At 40.0% G+C, this 15,626-nt stretch overlaps 1 protein-coding gene across 1 annotated transcript; it reads left to right on the forward strand.

Moving 5' to 3' along the window:
* The first annotated feature begins 10,044 nt into the window (after positions 1–10,044).
* Positions 10,045–10,801, forward strand: HDGFL1 (HDGF like 1). Its single transcript, XM_032462579.1, is given in 5 exon segments — positions 10,045–10,156; positions 10,159–10,287; positions 10,290–10,342; positions 10,375–10,479; positions 10,481–10,801. Coding segments are annotated over 5 exon segments (693 nt in total). The 3' UTR covers positions 10,775–10,801.
* The last annotated feature ends 4,825 nt before the right edge of the window (positions 10,802–15,626 follow it).

Below are 15,626 nucleotides of genomic sequence, written 5' to 3' on the forward strand. Positions count from 1 at the left end.
TTAAAGCTGAAAACTCAAGTGGAGAGAAGTAAGATACTTAGCTTTAGATACTGGATTTCTCTGGGAAATTAGTCAATGCTGATCCAATTAGTTGTTGCTAATACTTTCCTGGAAGAATATTCCTTTAAATGCAATAACACAGTACTTAAGAGTTTTAATGTTTCTTAGAGGACACAGATAGGTGCACATATATTCACCTCTTGCATCAGCTTCTCCAAAATTGAATGACTCCTAGGACAAGTTTTTATGTGAAACTGCTAGGACCCCCATAAAATTCTCCCTCAATATTCCCACTGGATTATGTACCCAGAGCTCTACAGTTTAACATGCTATCTTGGTAGCCGTCAACACCACTAATGCAAGGTACTTAAACTATATTTCCTGTCCTTTCAAATCTTACTCATTCCTTAAGAAAATCCTCCACTCCTCCTGCCCCATTCAAAAAGTCTCCCCTGACTATTTTTGTATAAATGCGTACGAGTTTTTGTATTTATTAGAATTTGTGTTGTATTCTCTCAGTGTTTCATGTTAGAATGTTTCATGTTAGAATCTTTTCTCCTCAATTAACTTGCAGACTGCCAAAGGGAAAAAGTAGGCATGACATTTTATAACTTTCTGATACCTTAATTGCATCTTAATTAGATGTTATAAATTCATGCTTTGAGACCTTCCCTTTTTGATCCAACATATGGCAAATAGCAGATAAAATATAAAAGATACACAATTAAGTAACTTCGAAGTACTAAATGTACTGAGAGACCAGAAATGGAATGAAATGCAAAATGTTAAGAGACACTAACACTGCAGGTCTGTTGGGATCTGTGGCTGGAAGCAAGAGGTGGTTACTGCGGGGTAGAAGGAAACATGGCCCCTTATGTGCAGTGGGGCTCAAGAGCTGGTCTCGCTGCTTGGCCACGTGGAACTTCCTGAGACTGAAAAGGCAGGTAGAAAAAGCCCTGATTTACTAATTTTGGGGGATACAGTATTTATAATGTTGCCTCTCATAGATGCCCAAAGAAGCAGACAGCCTTATAGCCAGGTAACCTTGAGCCAAGCCACCACTTGGCAGCAGGAAATGAAATCATGACAGATTAAATAAAAATAAGAGAAAAATATCAGTGGTTTTAAAATCAGTGTGTTTGGAAGCTCTGAAGGACAGAGAAGTGAATAGCTCCACAGAAAGAAAAAGCAAGTATGAAACCAAAACAGACATAAATGAAATAATGGAGGGTAAATATTTAAAAAATTAGAAATTCTTAAAATGAGAACTATTGTTTTTAAATATTGATTATAACTGGGATAACCTTTAAATGAGACACAAAGAATCAATAAATGGGAATACAGTTTTGAGAAATTTTACAGAATGTAACACAGTGGGTAGAGACATAAAATATGTGTAAGAGATATGAGAGACTGAGGTAATCATACTTGTGTAAGTGTTCCAGAGGAGAACTGAAGAAGTGTCTGAAAGGATCTATTTAAAAATGCAAGAATTTTCTGAATTGAAGACTGACATGAGTTTAGAGTAAAAATCTCCACCAAGTATCAAATCATAATAAATAAAAATAAGTTCATAGCCATGCCTGTCTTAATGTTACAGTAGTATACCAAGGATAAAGAGATTTGATAGCTGGGAAAGAGAAAGACATGATACCTGAAAAGGAATAACCATTATAAATGATGGAAGAGTACAGAATAATGCCTTCATAATCTTAAAGGACTAAAAATTTTAAATATAAATTATATACCCCACTAATATACTCTTTAATAATGAGATTGTAATAAATATATCTTTATATAAAGCTTAGAGAATTTATCTATTAACTATATCCTCACTATAACAATTTCTGACAAATTTCCTTTATTGAAAGTAAAGGAAGAGTGTGTAAGAAATTAATGATAGAAGCTGTGAATACATGTAATAAACTAATTGTAAAAATTAACTATTAGAATATTTCAAAAATGTGAAATTTGAGACAATTAAAAGTTGAGGGTTACGGCTACTTAAAACATGCTCAAGTCTTTAGATTTGTTTAGACAAGTTTAGAGTTATGAATGTTAAATACTAATTGCTGAAGGAAGAGTTACCAAACCAGCAGAAGGGAAGACAGTAATAATGAAATAATGAAGGTGTTTATGATACTGTATCAGTCCACAGGAAGGGAGAAAAGCAGCAAAACAAAAATAAAAACAAACAAACAAACAAAACCCTGTGAAGACATAATAAATCGACACAAAATGCGATGGTAGACATAGAGTGCATCTCAGCATGTTAAGAAGATTAAATTCCCTTAATAAAAGATGAGAGTGAAAGCAATCTACCTTGTACCATTGGCCCTCTGTATCTGCGCATTCAGCATGTGCAGATTCGACCCACAGTGCGTTGGATCTGCGGAAGTAGAACCAGGGATACTGAGGGCTTACTGTACTCGCCATTTCATATAATGGACTCAAGCATCCATGGATTTTTGGTGTCAGGGGAGGTGGATGAGAAGTGTCTTGGAACCAATCTTCTGCCCATATAGTGGGAGGACTGTATACTAGTTTCAAGGGTATAATTAAACAAAACTGCATAGAATGGTTAAAATTAAGAACTATTAACATTCAAATGCTAATCAAAAAAAAAAAAAAAGCTTCTGCTGCATACTACTATCAAAGTAGAATTTAAAGCAAAAGCCTTCAATAGGGCAATTATTTTATTCCAATAAAATGAAGATTCTAAGAGAAGCAAAACAATATAAAAATAAAGAATAGGTAGGTGCTTAATAATAGAGCCTTGAAATGCACAAAGGAGATACAAACCTAATTTGAAGTAAACTAACAAATCTAGGAATACCATAGAAAATCTTAACATATTTTTATCATAATTAGACAAAATATTAGCAAGTATATGGAAATACTGAACAAAACAAATGTTATGTTAAAAGTGTATGAATTATTAAACAGATCATATAGTAGATCACAAATAATATTTCAGAATATATCAAAGCCTTGGTATAGCACAGACCACTTGGTATGGTTAAAACATTCTGTGCTCATGTGTTTCTCTCAGCACGAGCTTTCTGGTGGCCACACAGTAAGCACTCAGATGTTGGATAATGTGAACTGCTGTCCTGAAAGATACATTATATTCCAGATTTCAATTTTTGCTGTTTTCTACAAATGCAGCCTACAAACTGCCTGTCCACTCATGAGAGTCCTGTAAAGTGAATTGAAGAAAAAACTGAGAAAACTGAATAAAACCAGATTATCTTTCACAATATGAAAAAGCTATATGTGTCCATCTTTTTTTTTCAGTTATATGGAAGGTGTGAAGCAGCAGAATTAGCGAAGGCAAAAGAACTCAGTTATTTCAAAATTATAATCAGTTGAAGTGTCATTAGTTAATTGTGAATTAATATTACATTGTTCTGTTTAATAGTTAAGCATTTTGTATTTATCTGTTCAATGAAAACTTTATTCATTTGCTTTTACTAAAAGAGAAAAAAACTTGGTCAGCCATCATGAAACAAGATGGCAGCTGGTAGAAAGCTCAGAATATATCCCTTTTGAAAACTTAAAAAAAATTATCTTACATAGTTAGTTTACAGCTATAAATATCCTAGGTGAAAAAGAAAGGCTGGACATTTTTAAAAGAATTGACATTTTATCTATTAAATTTACATTGGATAGATAGCATGTCTATACCAACATTTCCTGATGTGTAGTTAACGTCATTTTACCTTTATAAATATCTACCAATCATAGCACATAAGTATAATTGTTGCTGTGCTGAGAGACTTTTTTTTCAGGGTTTTTTTGTTTTGTTTCTAATGGAGGTGTGAAAAAGTTCTAGGTTCAGCTGAAGTTCCTAATGAAGAAACACAGTTGAGAGACTTTCTGGTAAGGAACACAGTCTCACTCAGACACCCTTAAGATCAAATCTGCACCCTTTAGTTCTCCTTCCCCAAACTCCATCATCAAAGACATACATACCTGATAACGCTATTTTTAATGTAGTGTTTTTAATGTAAGGATATATGTAAACTGAACTCAAATTGTAGCTGGAAAAACCTCAGGAAACTGGAACTGCTCTAAGGACTGACAGTTTTTCCATCTCACTTTTATGATCCTTCTGGTATCTTACTGTTCGTCACAGTTTTGCTTTCTTGGCTTCTACTTCATTCTTCTCTCCATTTTCTCTCAACCAACTTCTCTGGTTGGTTATAGGTTGTATTTCCTCGCTGATTGTGCTCACAGTGAATAGGTGGGCAGGCCAAAAAAAAGGAGAAAGGCAGTATAGCAAAGTGTTTTAGAAGTGAGAAGATTAAGTGCTTACATCAGGGTGGCATTAAGTGCTCAATAAATGGTAGTTAAAAATTAGTAGCTCTATTGTAGTTTTGCTTATTGTGTATATATTCCTGCTGGGGTTCTACTTTGACAAAAGTAGGAACAGGGTGCAGGCTTTCATTATGTCTGGCTTTGAAGAGCAAAGATGCTAACTAACTGTTTAACTGTTTCATGAGGATCCAAAATACTGTATTTTGTCAAAGAGGAAAACTTTTTCACTGTGAAGAGTGACCAGAGAGAAAAGTGATAATGATATTTGTTCAAAGAGTCATCATTCGTGTTATACAGGACATTTTACTGAGGCATGTAAAAGTGTGTTTTTATCACCAACTGCCAATTTTAAAATAAACGCTAAAAAAAAAAAAAAAAAAAAGGTATTGCTTGTTGAAGTTTCCCTAAACTCAAATGCTAGTTCAGGAAAGTTATGTCAAGTTTCTACTGCCCTGATTTTCTTTTACTTGATCTCTGGTCCACGCTGTATGAGTTTTTGAAGTATATAAAAACCACTTAACTCCTTTGAGTATTTATTTATTTCAACAAGTAATACACATATTCTCTAGTACAGAAAAACGTAACCCATTCCAAGCACCAAATATTTCTTTAAAGTGTTTAAAAAGAGAAAGTCATCCACCTCCAATAATCCCTTGGTTAAAAGATAACCATCAACTCAACAGACATCGCTAAACCAAAACTAAATGAAAAGTTAGTCATTTTGTAATCATAAAATAGGAAAAACTTGAAAAAAATCAAATTTATTGTCCACCTCCACATACCATTTTCATTACTTCAAAAGTAGCCATCTTGGCTTAAAAATTCCCTCCTTTTCAACGTCATGCACATTTACTGATGACGTCCTTAAACGGAAGTGGTATAAAGTACTTATTCCCAAAGATTAATGTTTTAGTAATTATATTGAAAACTAGGAGACTATTGGAAATAAAAGTGAGGAACGATTGATGTGAAGACTGAAGTTACATCATCAAAAACTTTAACATGACTTTCTGAAAACTTTGGTCATTTTAACCATTTATATGATGTTTTAATGTAATGGCAAGAAGTACAAAATTGAAATTGCAAAGCCGAGTTCCATAATTGCTTATAGATATGATGTTGTTGATCTTGGATCTTTAAAAAACAAAGTGTTTTTATTGTGCGAAGAACATACCTCCTCCAAATAATAGGAAAAATATATGATTACAATAAAATTAAAGGAACGCTGGCAAAGTGTCAAGCTAAAATTAGAACCAGAAACAATTTGCAGGGGGGCAGGGTTGGAACAACAGTAACAAGAAAAAATGTATATCACACACTCAAAAAAATTGCACTTAACAAAATAGAGCTACTACAGGCTACTTTAATATTAATGGCTAATAGTAATTGAACACTTAATAAGTGCCAGGCAACACACTTGGCACATATTGTTCTGTTTATTTCAAGCAACCGTCCTCTCAAATGGGTACTAAGATTATCCACACTTTAAAGAACTAGGTTTCACATAGGCTGATAAATTACCTATGTTGTATATATTTTGTCCTGTCTTTCCACTCAACTTTATATTGTAGGCTTTTTCCCAGTCACTAAATTATTCTTTAGAAACTCGAAACACACAGAAGATGGTCATCAAATTATATAATTATTATGTAAGTAGACCATTGTTATTTGCATCCAACCCCCAATTTTTTTAATACTCACCAGCATTGATAACTTATTTAAACTTTGCTAATTAGATTAGATTAGAAAAAAAAAAAACTCATAGTTTCATGTGGCAGAGCTTGAATACATATTATCATTGCAAGATTCAAATTAGAGCAAATATTAGTATTATTTAACACATTTTATTAAAAATGTTTTCCCAAAGAGTAATTAAAAAAATTTAAGCCCCCCAAAAGTCAGTATGATGAAATGTAGTTATTCTTAACCAGCTACATTTATCCATTTTAGAGTGGCCTTTTTCCTTCCATGGCCACGAAAACAGCATTTTTGCAAACAACTCTGATCTTTCCACTTGCCCCCTCCTACTCTCTACCCCATTACATTTATGATTGGCCAAGGGGGTCCAAATCACCATCTACACATACATCACTTGGAAAATGTGCACTCTCATCTCTCCCTCCCCAAGCCCCATCATCAAAGGTAGATACAGACTGGACTCACGATTCACGTTGATAATGTTGCAGCTCCTTGGGAACATCCCTTAACATTATCCCTTGGCTGTGGGATATCCGCGTTGGTGCTGAGTTTATCCCTACTCCCAGCAGATCCCGTGGATTTCAGAAATCCTTGAGGCTTTAAAGGTTCAGCTAAGTGGACACTGATGAAATGTAGAGATGACAAAATATAGAGCTAGCTCACCTCCTGTAACTTTGAAAGAAAGGAGGATGGGGGGGTGGATTTTCTATCCATGGTGGGGCAAGGGGTTTATTTTCTGTATAATTATGTCTGCTAGAACATTTTAGAAAGAAAAGCCTTGACCCCAAATACCAGCCTTGTACAAACACTTCTGTTGTACAAACCCGTAGGCAGCTCGTATTTTCTAATGAAGACAGAAGCACATGGAAAACAATTACATTTATTTTAAATCATAGTTTACACCAAAGCAATTGAATTTAAAACTAATTAAACAAGAAAACATCAATTAGATATCTATTCTCTCTCTTGTACAATTACTTAGTTTTATTGCCCATGTGTCATAATTGTTGCCAAGCAGCTTTTAAATCCGATCATTAGTTTTCCAGAAAAGGAAACTGTGAAACATTGTATGTTGTGGAATCGAGGTGTTTTGATAGGTATGTTGCTGCTGCTGAGATTAGGTCCTTTTTACAAATGGGTGTTCTTGGTACATGTGATTTTGTTAGAAATATTTCAGCTTGTGGAGATCTAGTTGCTGAAAATTAATAATTGTAGTTGCCCAGGAGTACTCTTTATAAAACAGTCAAATCTAAACCTAACCAAGTCACCATGAACACCACTTACTGCTCTCCTCACTGAGCAAAAGAGAGACCGTACCTTTAAGAATAAGTTGGTTTCAAGGGTAAAAGATGCCAAGATCATGCTTTGTAATTGCATCACTGAGCATGCAGGTATAAAAGGAAGGGGGTGTCTGTGAAAGGGGTGTCTAACTCTTGAAATGCATTTAACTTGTGCTCAACCTTCCTCTTATTCTCCTCTCTTTGGAATTAGTTACCATGAGGTGATAAATTTAGTTGAAGAACACTGTTTAAAAAATGGTATTTCCAGGTAACAAGAACCTTTATGCTGTTTCATTCAAAAGTCGTGGTGGATATGATTCCATATATAATTTCATGTGTAATATAGAATTCGGTAGGCAGATGACTTTTCTTCATTCTTCAGTGTCCTTATTCACGGCTGGTCTCCTTTTGATACATCTATTCCTCTACTTAGCCTAATAATAATATCCTGATCCCATCCATAATGAAATTCTACATCACACTTGTTAGTACATCATTAAACTTTATACCCGTTGTCTGAACTTTCATACTCATAATCTCGTTAATACATATAACAATCCTGGGGGAAATTCTAAATATTACTTTAAATATCCTAAGATCATGTAACAGAGGCTCAGAAAGATATTTATTCTCAGCCTTATAAGGCTGGTAAGCAAGTGAAGGATGCCAGAATTCTTTCTATTACATCTCCTACCACTCCTCCCCAAAGCCTGCCCTGATAACCACACTCCCGTTGATTTCTCCTGGATTTCCTTCAGTATTTATGTAAGTTCATGATTCTTAACATGACTTAGCACTTGAAGACTAGCTTGCATTTCTCTGTAATGAAGTTTTCACTCTTAAATTATATTTTAAAGTCCTCAAAGATAAGTATCTTTTGTGCCAGCCCTTAGACCCACACTGAATCAAGTGGGCAAGGGGTGGAGGTACAAAAATGACACTCCTTTGCCAAATAGAATATCTGTTACCCTCTGCAAATCTAGATCCTTCTCTGCTAGATTTTCTTCCCTCTACTTCCCTACTTTTGGTTTCCATATTTTGATAGATTTTTGGTTCTTTGCTTTAACCCTCAGATCCATACCTGTTAACCTGCAGTGATTCAGCTACCCACCAGTTTTTGATGTTTGGCTTATACTCATGTGGTCCATTTGCCTAAGATCACTCTCAACTTAAACAGCTGGCTTTAAGGTTTGGTTACACCTTCGGACTGAGCCCATGGGACAACTAGTTACCCTTTCTGGACATGCATTGTAGGTGTCAGTTAACTGGTAAAGTTGTAGATATTTGTGAGACAGATAAGCATTCAAAGAAAATGGCTTGACAGAAGAGCTGAAAGAACTTGTTTAAAATTATCAAACGTATCATATTTGTTTTGCCTTGTTGGGAGAAGGTAACTTCTTTTGCTGAGAACAGGTCTCTACCACCCAGAGATAAAGTGGCTGATCCAACCCAGCAAACCAGAAACAGATTTGAATTGTATTGAAATGGGTTAATGGTGCTAATGCCCCACTGGTCACTGTTGGTTACACTAGGAAAAAAAAGAAAAAAAAAACTTTGTTGTTAATTGCATGATTGATATTGAAAGGTCTTTGTCATAATAGCCAAGAGCAGTATTATGATAAATTTGGCTAGATTTCAGAGTGCCAGCTTACAGCTAGCTAACAGGACTCAAAAACTATGTAGACAATTGTGTAACAACTGCAGTTACATGGAAACTCCCATAAATATCAGTTAAGGAGGAAAGTCTATTCTTAAAATAGTCTCGCAGCTGAGATGATGCTTTTTTAGTCTGTAGCCCTCAGAAAGATCTAGTTACCAACAAGATATTTGATATGAGCAGACCTCTACCAAATTGTTAAGCCCAGCTTTCTCCTCTGTAAGTAGGTCCTGAGAGCATTTGACATACTTTCTGTTTATAGCTATACAGTATTATCTCTCACAATATTCAAAAATCGCCAGAAGGGTAAAGGCTATGCCCAGCATCCTGTGTATAGGAGGAGATTTTGACATGGTCATGATGCTGCTATACACATTTTGTGTCCTAACCCCCCAAGTACTACATGTTTAGGGTACTGGTTCCCAAGGGATGTGCACTCTAGACATGCCGTCAACATTGTTGACTCTATCCCTTTGCCTCCACTCTGGTCTTGAATCCCCTTGCAGGGTTCCAGTGTTAGATATCAAGGAGATCAGAAAAGTGGTGAAACCACTGGCCCAGGCATCTCATCACTGCCTCCGGAGGCAAGAGTGGAGTTTTCTGTAATGAGCAGATTAGGGGTCCCAAGGGATACTGCAGGTTTGCACTAGTCTGTTACTAGTTTCACCGAAATGTGTGCTAATTGTGTCACTGCGTTTTCTTGTCACGTTGTCCCATCTGCCCCTTTCTGAGCCACTCAGGCTCACAGTAAAACGATGCCAATTTCACGGCCCAGGTGCCCTAGCGATCGATTCGCACAGGACCACTGTCAGCACAACCGCCACCTGGGATACCCAAGCTCTCCCCTCCATCTTTCTAGAAACTCTGGCATGAATAGTTGGTCCAAACAGGCTTCAGGTCTCAGAGATAATGCACTCTTCACTCTTCACACTAGAACCTTCTCAGTGCGCCCGAGCATTGCGGCCCTGCTGTGCGCGCCTGGGGCCCCCTCGAGGAGGGGCCGCGTGCCACCCAAGCCCAGCAGCCGCTGTCCTCGCGCGCCGTTGGGGGTCGGTCTTTCCTGCCGTCGCCGAGGCCGGGTCCTCAGCCATGTCATGGTTCTGCCGAAACAGGTACTAGAGCGGGGACCTGGTGTTCGCCAAGTTAAAGGGCTACGCCCACTGGCCGTCCAGGATCCAGCATATGGCCAAAGCCAACAGCTACCGTTTTTCTTCGGGACCCACAAGACGGCCTTCCTGGGCCCCAAGCATCTCTTCCCGTATGAGGAGTCCAAGGAGAAGTTCGGCAAACCCAGCAAGAGGAGAGGGTTCAGCCAGGGGCTGTGGGAGATGGAGAAAACTCCACCGTCCAGGCTTCCGATTACCTGTTCGCCCGAGAGAAGAGCTGCGCGAGGGGCCTGAGCCCGAGCCCGAGCCCGAGCCCGAGCCCGAGCCCGAGCCCGAGCCCAAGCTCGAGCCCAAGCTCAAACCCTAGGCCACCGAGGACGGCGGGGACCCGAAGAGCCCCACAGACGGCGGCGGCCGTGGGGCTGAGCAGGGGGGAACCCGGCATCCACCTGCCGGCGGAGGAGGACGAGATTCAGCCGCTGAAGAGAACCGCGGCGGCCCCGCCAGAGGACATCCCCAAAAAACCCAGAGAGGCCGATCCCGAAGAAGGGGAGGAGATGGAGGAGGTGGTGACCGCCTCCGTGGAGGATGCCAGGCCGCTCCTCGTGGAGGCGGAGAATCACAGCCCTGTGTCTGAGCCGAGCCCCGCCTGCGGGACGAGCCGGAGCAGGAGGAAGAGGCTGCCGAGAGAGGCGGAGGGCCCAGGCGTCTGAGGCTTCTAGAGCTGGTAGTCACCAAAGTTTCAAGAAGAACCCCAGCCCGGTTCCTGCTGTGGCCTGGCTGTTAACTGGGGAAACTGGCCATGGTCTGCAAACTGGGACAGCCTCCCCCACCCCCGCGCACTCTCCTCATCCACTCTCCCACTGCACGCCAGGCCCTGGGGGATCGACCCGGAAGGGGCAGGCCACCAGGCCCTCACCCTGTGCGCCCATACCCCTGGGCTCTGAGTCAGGGCCTCTGCTTCCTGGGATGAGATGAGACCACCATGCCCCTTCCTTCCCGGAACTGTTTCCCGAGGCTTCTGTTGGGGCCTGAACCAGCTGTTTCCACATCCGGACATCCCTCTGTCCCACCCCCCAGGCATTCTGGAGCTGTGCATTGGACTCAGGGGTAGGAGTTTTGGAAGGGGTGGAAGATAAGGAGCAGGGGACACTTCCAGGGGCCCGGCGGGGGCAACCCTCAAACTGTCGTTGGTGGGGGTGGGGCGCGGGAGAGTGGCATCTTCCTGAGCTCTTGTCCACTCCTCCCAGACCCCTGTATCAGCCGCCGATTCTGAGAAAGTGGGACAGTTTATGGGGAAGGGCCTCCCTTTTGCTGACCCAGGGAGTTCATGGAGCTGTAGTTTTTCATCACATAATTTGGGCATTTCCAATTTGTTTGTGAGGTTGTGAGCTCAGCTTTGCCCGTCTTTTAGGATTGGATCGTTGAGGGGCGTCTGTCCCCATTTAGATCTTTAGAGCCACCTGAGATGTTCTGGGAAGACCCGTGGCCACCCCTTTCCCTCTTCCCACACCCTCCAGGTCACCCTGAGGTCGTAAGCTTCCACTCCTGGCCCTTCCATGCTGCCTCCATTTCTGAGATGAACTAGGAAGTTCTTTTACTATTTGGGGTTTGATGGCTTAGTAGAAGAGTTAAGGCGTTGGTGTTTCTTTGCAGTGTCATTTCCCATCTGCATCCCCCCAACCTGCTCCCCACAGTATTGTCACCGGACCTGACATGTCACGGACTGAGAAGACAGAGGGAAATAAGTGGCCCCTCCCCACCCCTTCCTAGTGGTCTCTCTCTGCCTTTTTCATCTGTTGTGTCTTCCACCCCACCTTTCTCCCTTGGGCTCCGATGAAAAATGACTGACTGTAGCTTTGGAAGTTTAGGTCTGAATTCTTTCAGTTCTAGGAAATAAAACCCATTGAATACTTTAAACAAATCTCAGGTCTGTTCCTTTGGTTTCTGAAGAATTGGCTCTTACATGTAATGCTCCTGTTTTCTGTACATCCTGTGTTAAAAAGCAATTCTCTGTAATGTGCCAGGATATTTAGAATTGCTTTTGATAAACCTTTGTTATCTTAAGGACTCTACTCTTCATTTATAGTCATCACTGCTGCTGATCAGAATGAATAGAAATAAGTCAACTTAAAACATTCAAATACTGACACCTGGCATGGTCACTGAGTTTCTGATTATCTGCATGCTTTGCCAGACAACAGGTTTGGAGAAAAATAAGGGCGAGAGGATTGGTTCTTCTTTTGCAGCCACTAACCCAAATCTTGTCACTATTTCCTCCAACACCTTTTACAGGAAGAAAAGGGAGTTGCTTTATATTTCCAGTTCTTAAAATTGATATCTGCAGAATATTTTGTGTCTTTTCAGTGCTTGGTGCAAATATCTGGGGATATTTGGGTCCACTTAATGATAATTGCATGCTGGGTTTCAGTTTCTGTATTCATCCAACACTGTATGCATGCAGAGATGTAGTAAATACTGAGTCCTCCTTACAGAACATGCCAGACCGTCACTAACCAGTAGGGCTGGCGACTGAAGACAGCCCTATTTTTCCATCCCTGTATAAGATAGTATTATTTTATTCCAAGGCATATAAATCAGATGATTCCTTGCTTTTCAACTACTGCTATTGCAATCATATTACTACTAGGAGTTACTGTTGAATGAATGTGTACCGTGCGCATGGAAGAATGGCCTTGTTCAGTCGTTGTAATAATCCAGCAAGGGAGGCGTTCATCACACTTCCCCCTTAGAAACAGCTCTGGTTCAGAGAGGTTAAGTGGCTTTTCTTGCACTTTACAGAACACGCAGAATTCAAATACAAATTTTGCTGATCCAAGTCTACTCTGTGTCCCCTGAATTGCACATTCAGAAAAGCACTAACCATGAAATCAGAAGTTTAAAAAAAATGTTATTTTAGTAGTAATAACAGGTAATCAGGAGAGTAACAAATACTGAGTCTCTAAAGTGAGCCAGGCCATATAGTATGTTCTACACTTGAAGTCTTTATTAATACAACTGCCCTATTAAGTACCTACTATGATCTCTATTTCAAAGCTGAGGAAACTGAAGTTCAGAGTTCTTAAGTAATTTTCCCAAGGTCAGGCAGCTAGAAGTTTAACCAAAATTCAAAGGTGCACATCTTTGTCATTCTGAATCATAGGTGCTACGTTTTATTCTATTTTACTGTTTCCTATTGTTTAGAACTTCCTACTGAATAAAATGAGAGTCCTTACTCTCCTCTCCTAGTTTGACGTGAACATTGAGAAATTTGTATGGCAAAGAATGTGTTAGCTAACATTGCTTGTGGGTGTATAAAAATAAATTAATAATAAAAAATATTTGGGGCACCTGACAGTTGTTAGAATTGTTCTGTCATAAATGACTTTGTGAAATGATGAGGACAATGGCACCTTCAGTGTGTTTCAAGGAGTTTGTGACTATAGGAAGTCTGAATGTGGATTGGTATGTTTGCCACAGGCAGGCCTGTGATTTAATAAGGTTTTTTTTTTTTATGGAGATACGTCTTCTGAAATGATTCAATAACCTGAAAGATAGAAAATGAAATTATTACCATTTGAGTCCTTCTTTTTGTATTATTTCTTCCTTCCTCTTTTTGTTTCTAATGTTGAAGATAGAAAAAGTTGGGGTTTATTAGAGAGCATCGCACACATGTGCTTTCTTGGTGACTATAATATGGTAGTGAAAGTGGTGATCTGGCTAATAGTACACCTACAGAACGAGCCACAGAGTTAGTGAGCACAACTAAAACCCAGTAAGGAGAGGGAAACGTGAGAAATCAGTGTTCTCAGCCCTCTTTGGGCAGTAGACTCTGTATGTATGCTCTGGTGGCCAAGAGATATTTTGAGTGGACTAAAAAGATGCTGTTTGCTGAAGAATTTCTTTGATTTAAAAATTCCCCATCATTCCAGTGCCATTTTTTGTTTTCTTCTGAACAATATGTGTCTCAGTGACAAAATTACTAATCAAGAATTCGTTACTTTACTGAACAAAGAGCACCGCCTGTCCTCTTGCAAATGCTGTGCTGTGTGGGGGGGATCCAGCTGTGTTCATGAGGGTTCTGAAGATCGTGTTTAAGCATCGCATGTAAACATGTGTCACACTGTCGGCGCATGACCTGCAGACACATTTAGCGCATTGGTTTCTGTAAGGCTGTCCCAAGTAGGTGATATTTCACACAAACATCACTGGTCACGTCACTTTGGCAAGGGACTGAGATGCCACTGAGGCTTGTAAGTTTTGTTTCTTTCTTCCAACTCTCACCCGCTCTGCAAATTATCACTCGTGGTGCAGATTCTTCTGGTTCATACCTCCCTTTTATGTTTCCTGAAAGGACACATGCAGGTTGGTGTGATTTTGTGTCCACATAAGTAGCTTCCTACATCAGTTGACTTGAAGAGCATTGACAATTCTCAGAGAGCCAGAGAAATCACTTTCTGATGCCAAAGTAATGCTGTTTATTTTATTCAGGTTTTCCCAATATTTGAGTCATCTGTTAAACCATGTAAAATGGAGCATCATTTTCACAATGCCTCAGCCCTCAGTTAGGCAGGAGAACTCTCTGGTTGATGTCTTCTTCAGACCGGAGTCACGGATCAACCATTCAGCCCCAGATTTACAACAATTAAGTGTAAGTATGCCAAGGAGAACTTGGATCTGTCCTTCCTTCAGTCTCTTACGGTGTCGACAACTCACTTGTTGTAGACATCTCTAAGAATTTAATATACTTAAAGGAATGGGATCTATTCACCACACAATATGGCCCCATTCTCACAAGCCAGCTCTTTGGCTTATATATAAATGCTTCTCTTTCCTACACCTGGTGGAAAGATTGACCATGTTAGGCTTTGAGATCGCTAAAATAGAGACCTCTCAAGGGGTTTTCTAGAGTAACTGACCTCAGACAGTTTTCTCTTTGCAGTCTGATTTTACACGTAAACTTCAGCATCACTGAAATGGTCTTGAGAATGCCAGAGGATACACAGGAAAGGTCATGGTGAAAGGCTCCAGATGGCCAGGGGCTGCTTGGGGCCTATGTTGATCAAGGGCAGTGCTAGTCATAGTGTGGCCAAGTCTTTGGTGTGGGGTCCAGTGAATACCAGACTCCACCTACTTCCTGTTCTGGGGTGTGGTCAGTGCCCGAGGACTGTGGGGCATTGGGGAGCGCTGTTTTCTTCCTTGTTTTTAATTACTTTGATTTAATCACAATCAGGCACAAGTTCGTTTTTCTGCCCAGGAAGCTGACAGCTCTATTCCCTTCTTCCCTGATGACCTTCCCCTAAATTACTGCTTCAGAATTAAGCATCAGTCCACTGTGTTCTAGTAAGACCCTGGCTTTCCTTACTCCATTTCTGTCTCCTCTACTCTCTTATCCACATCTCTTCCATCTCTCTCCAGTCCCTTTACTGGTCTGTATCAACCAATAGGTTGTACTGCCTATACAGACAGGAACTATGATCATTTTGCTTATTCTAAGAACCTAGCAAGGCACCTGGTTCACATCAGGCACTTAGTAAATGGTGGCTAATAAGGAAATAAATAAAT

Source organism: Camelus ferus, chromosome 20 (assembly GCF_009834535.1).
Source record: "Camelus ferus isolate YT-003-E chromosome 20, BCGSAC_Cfer_1.0, whole genome shotgun sequence".
Taxonomy (NCBI): Eukaryota; Metazoa; Chordata; class Mammalia; order Artiodactyla; family Camelidae; genus Camelus; species Camelus ferus.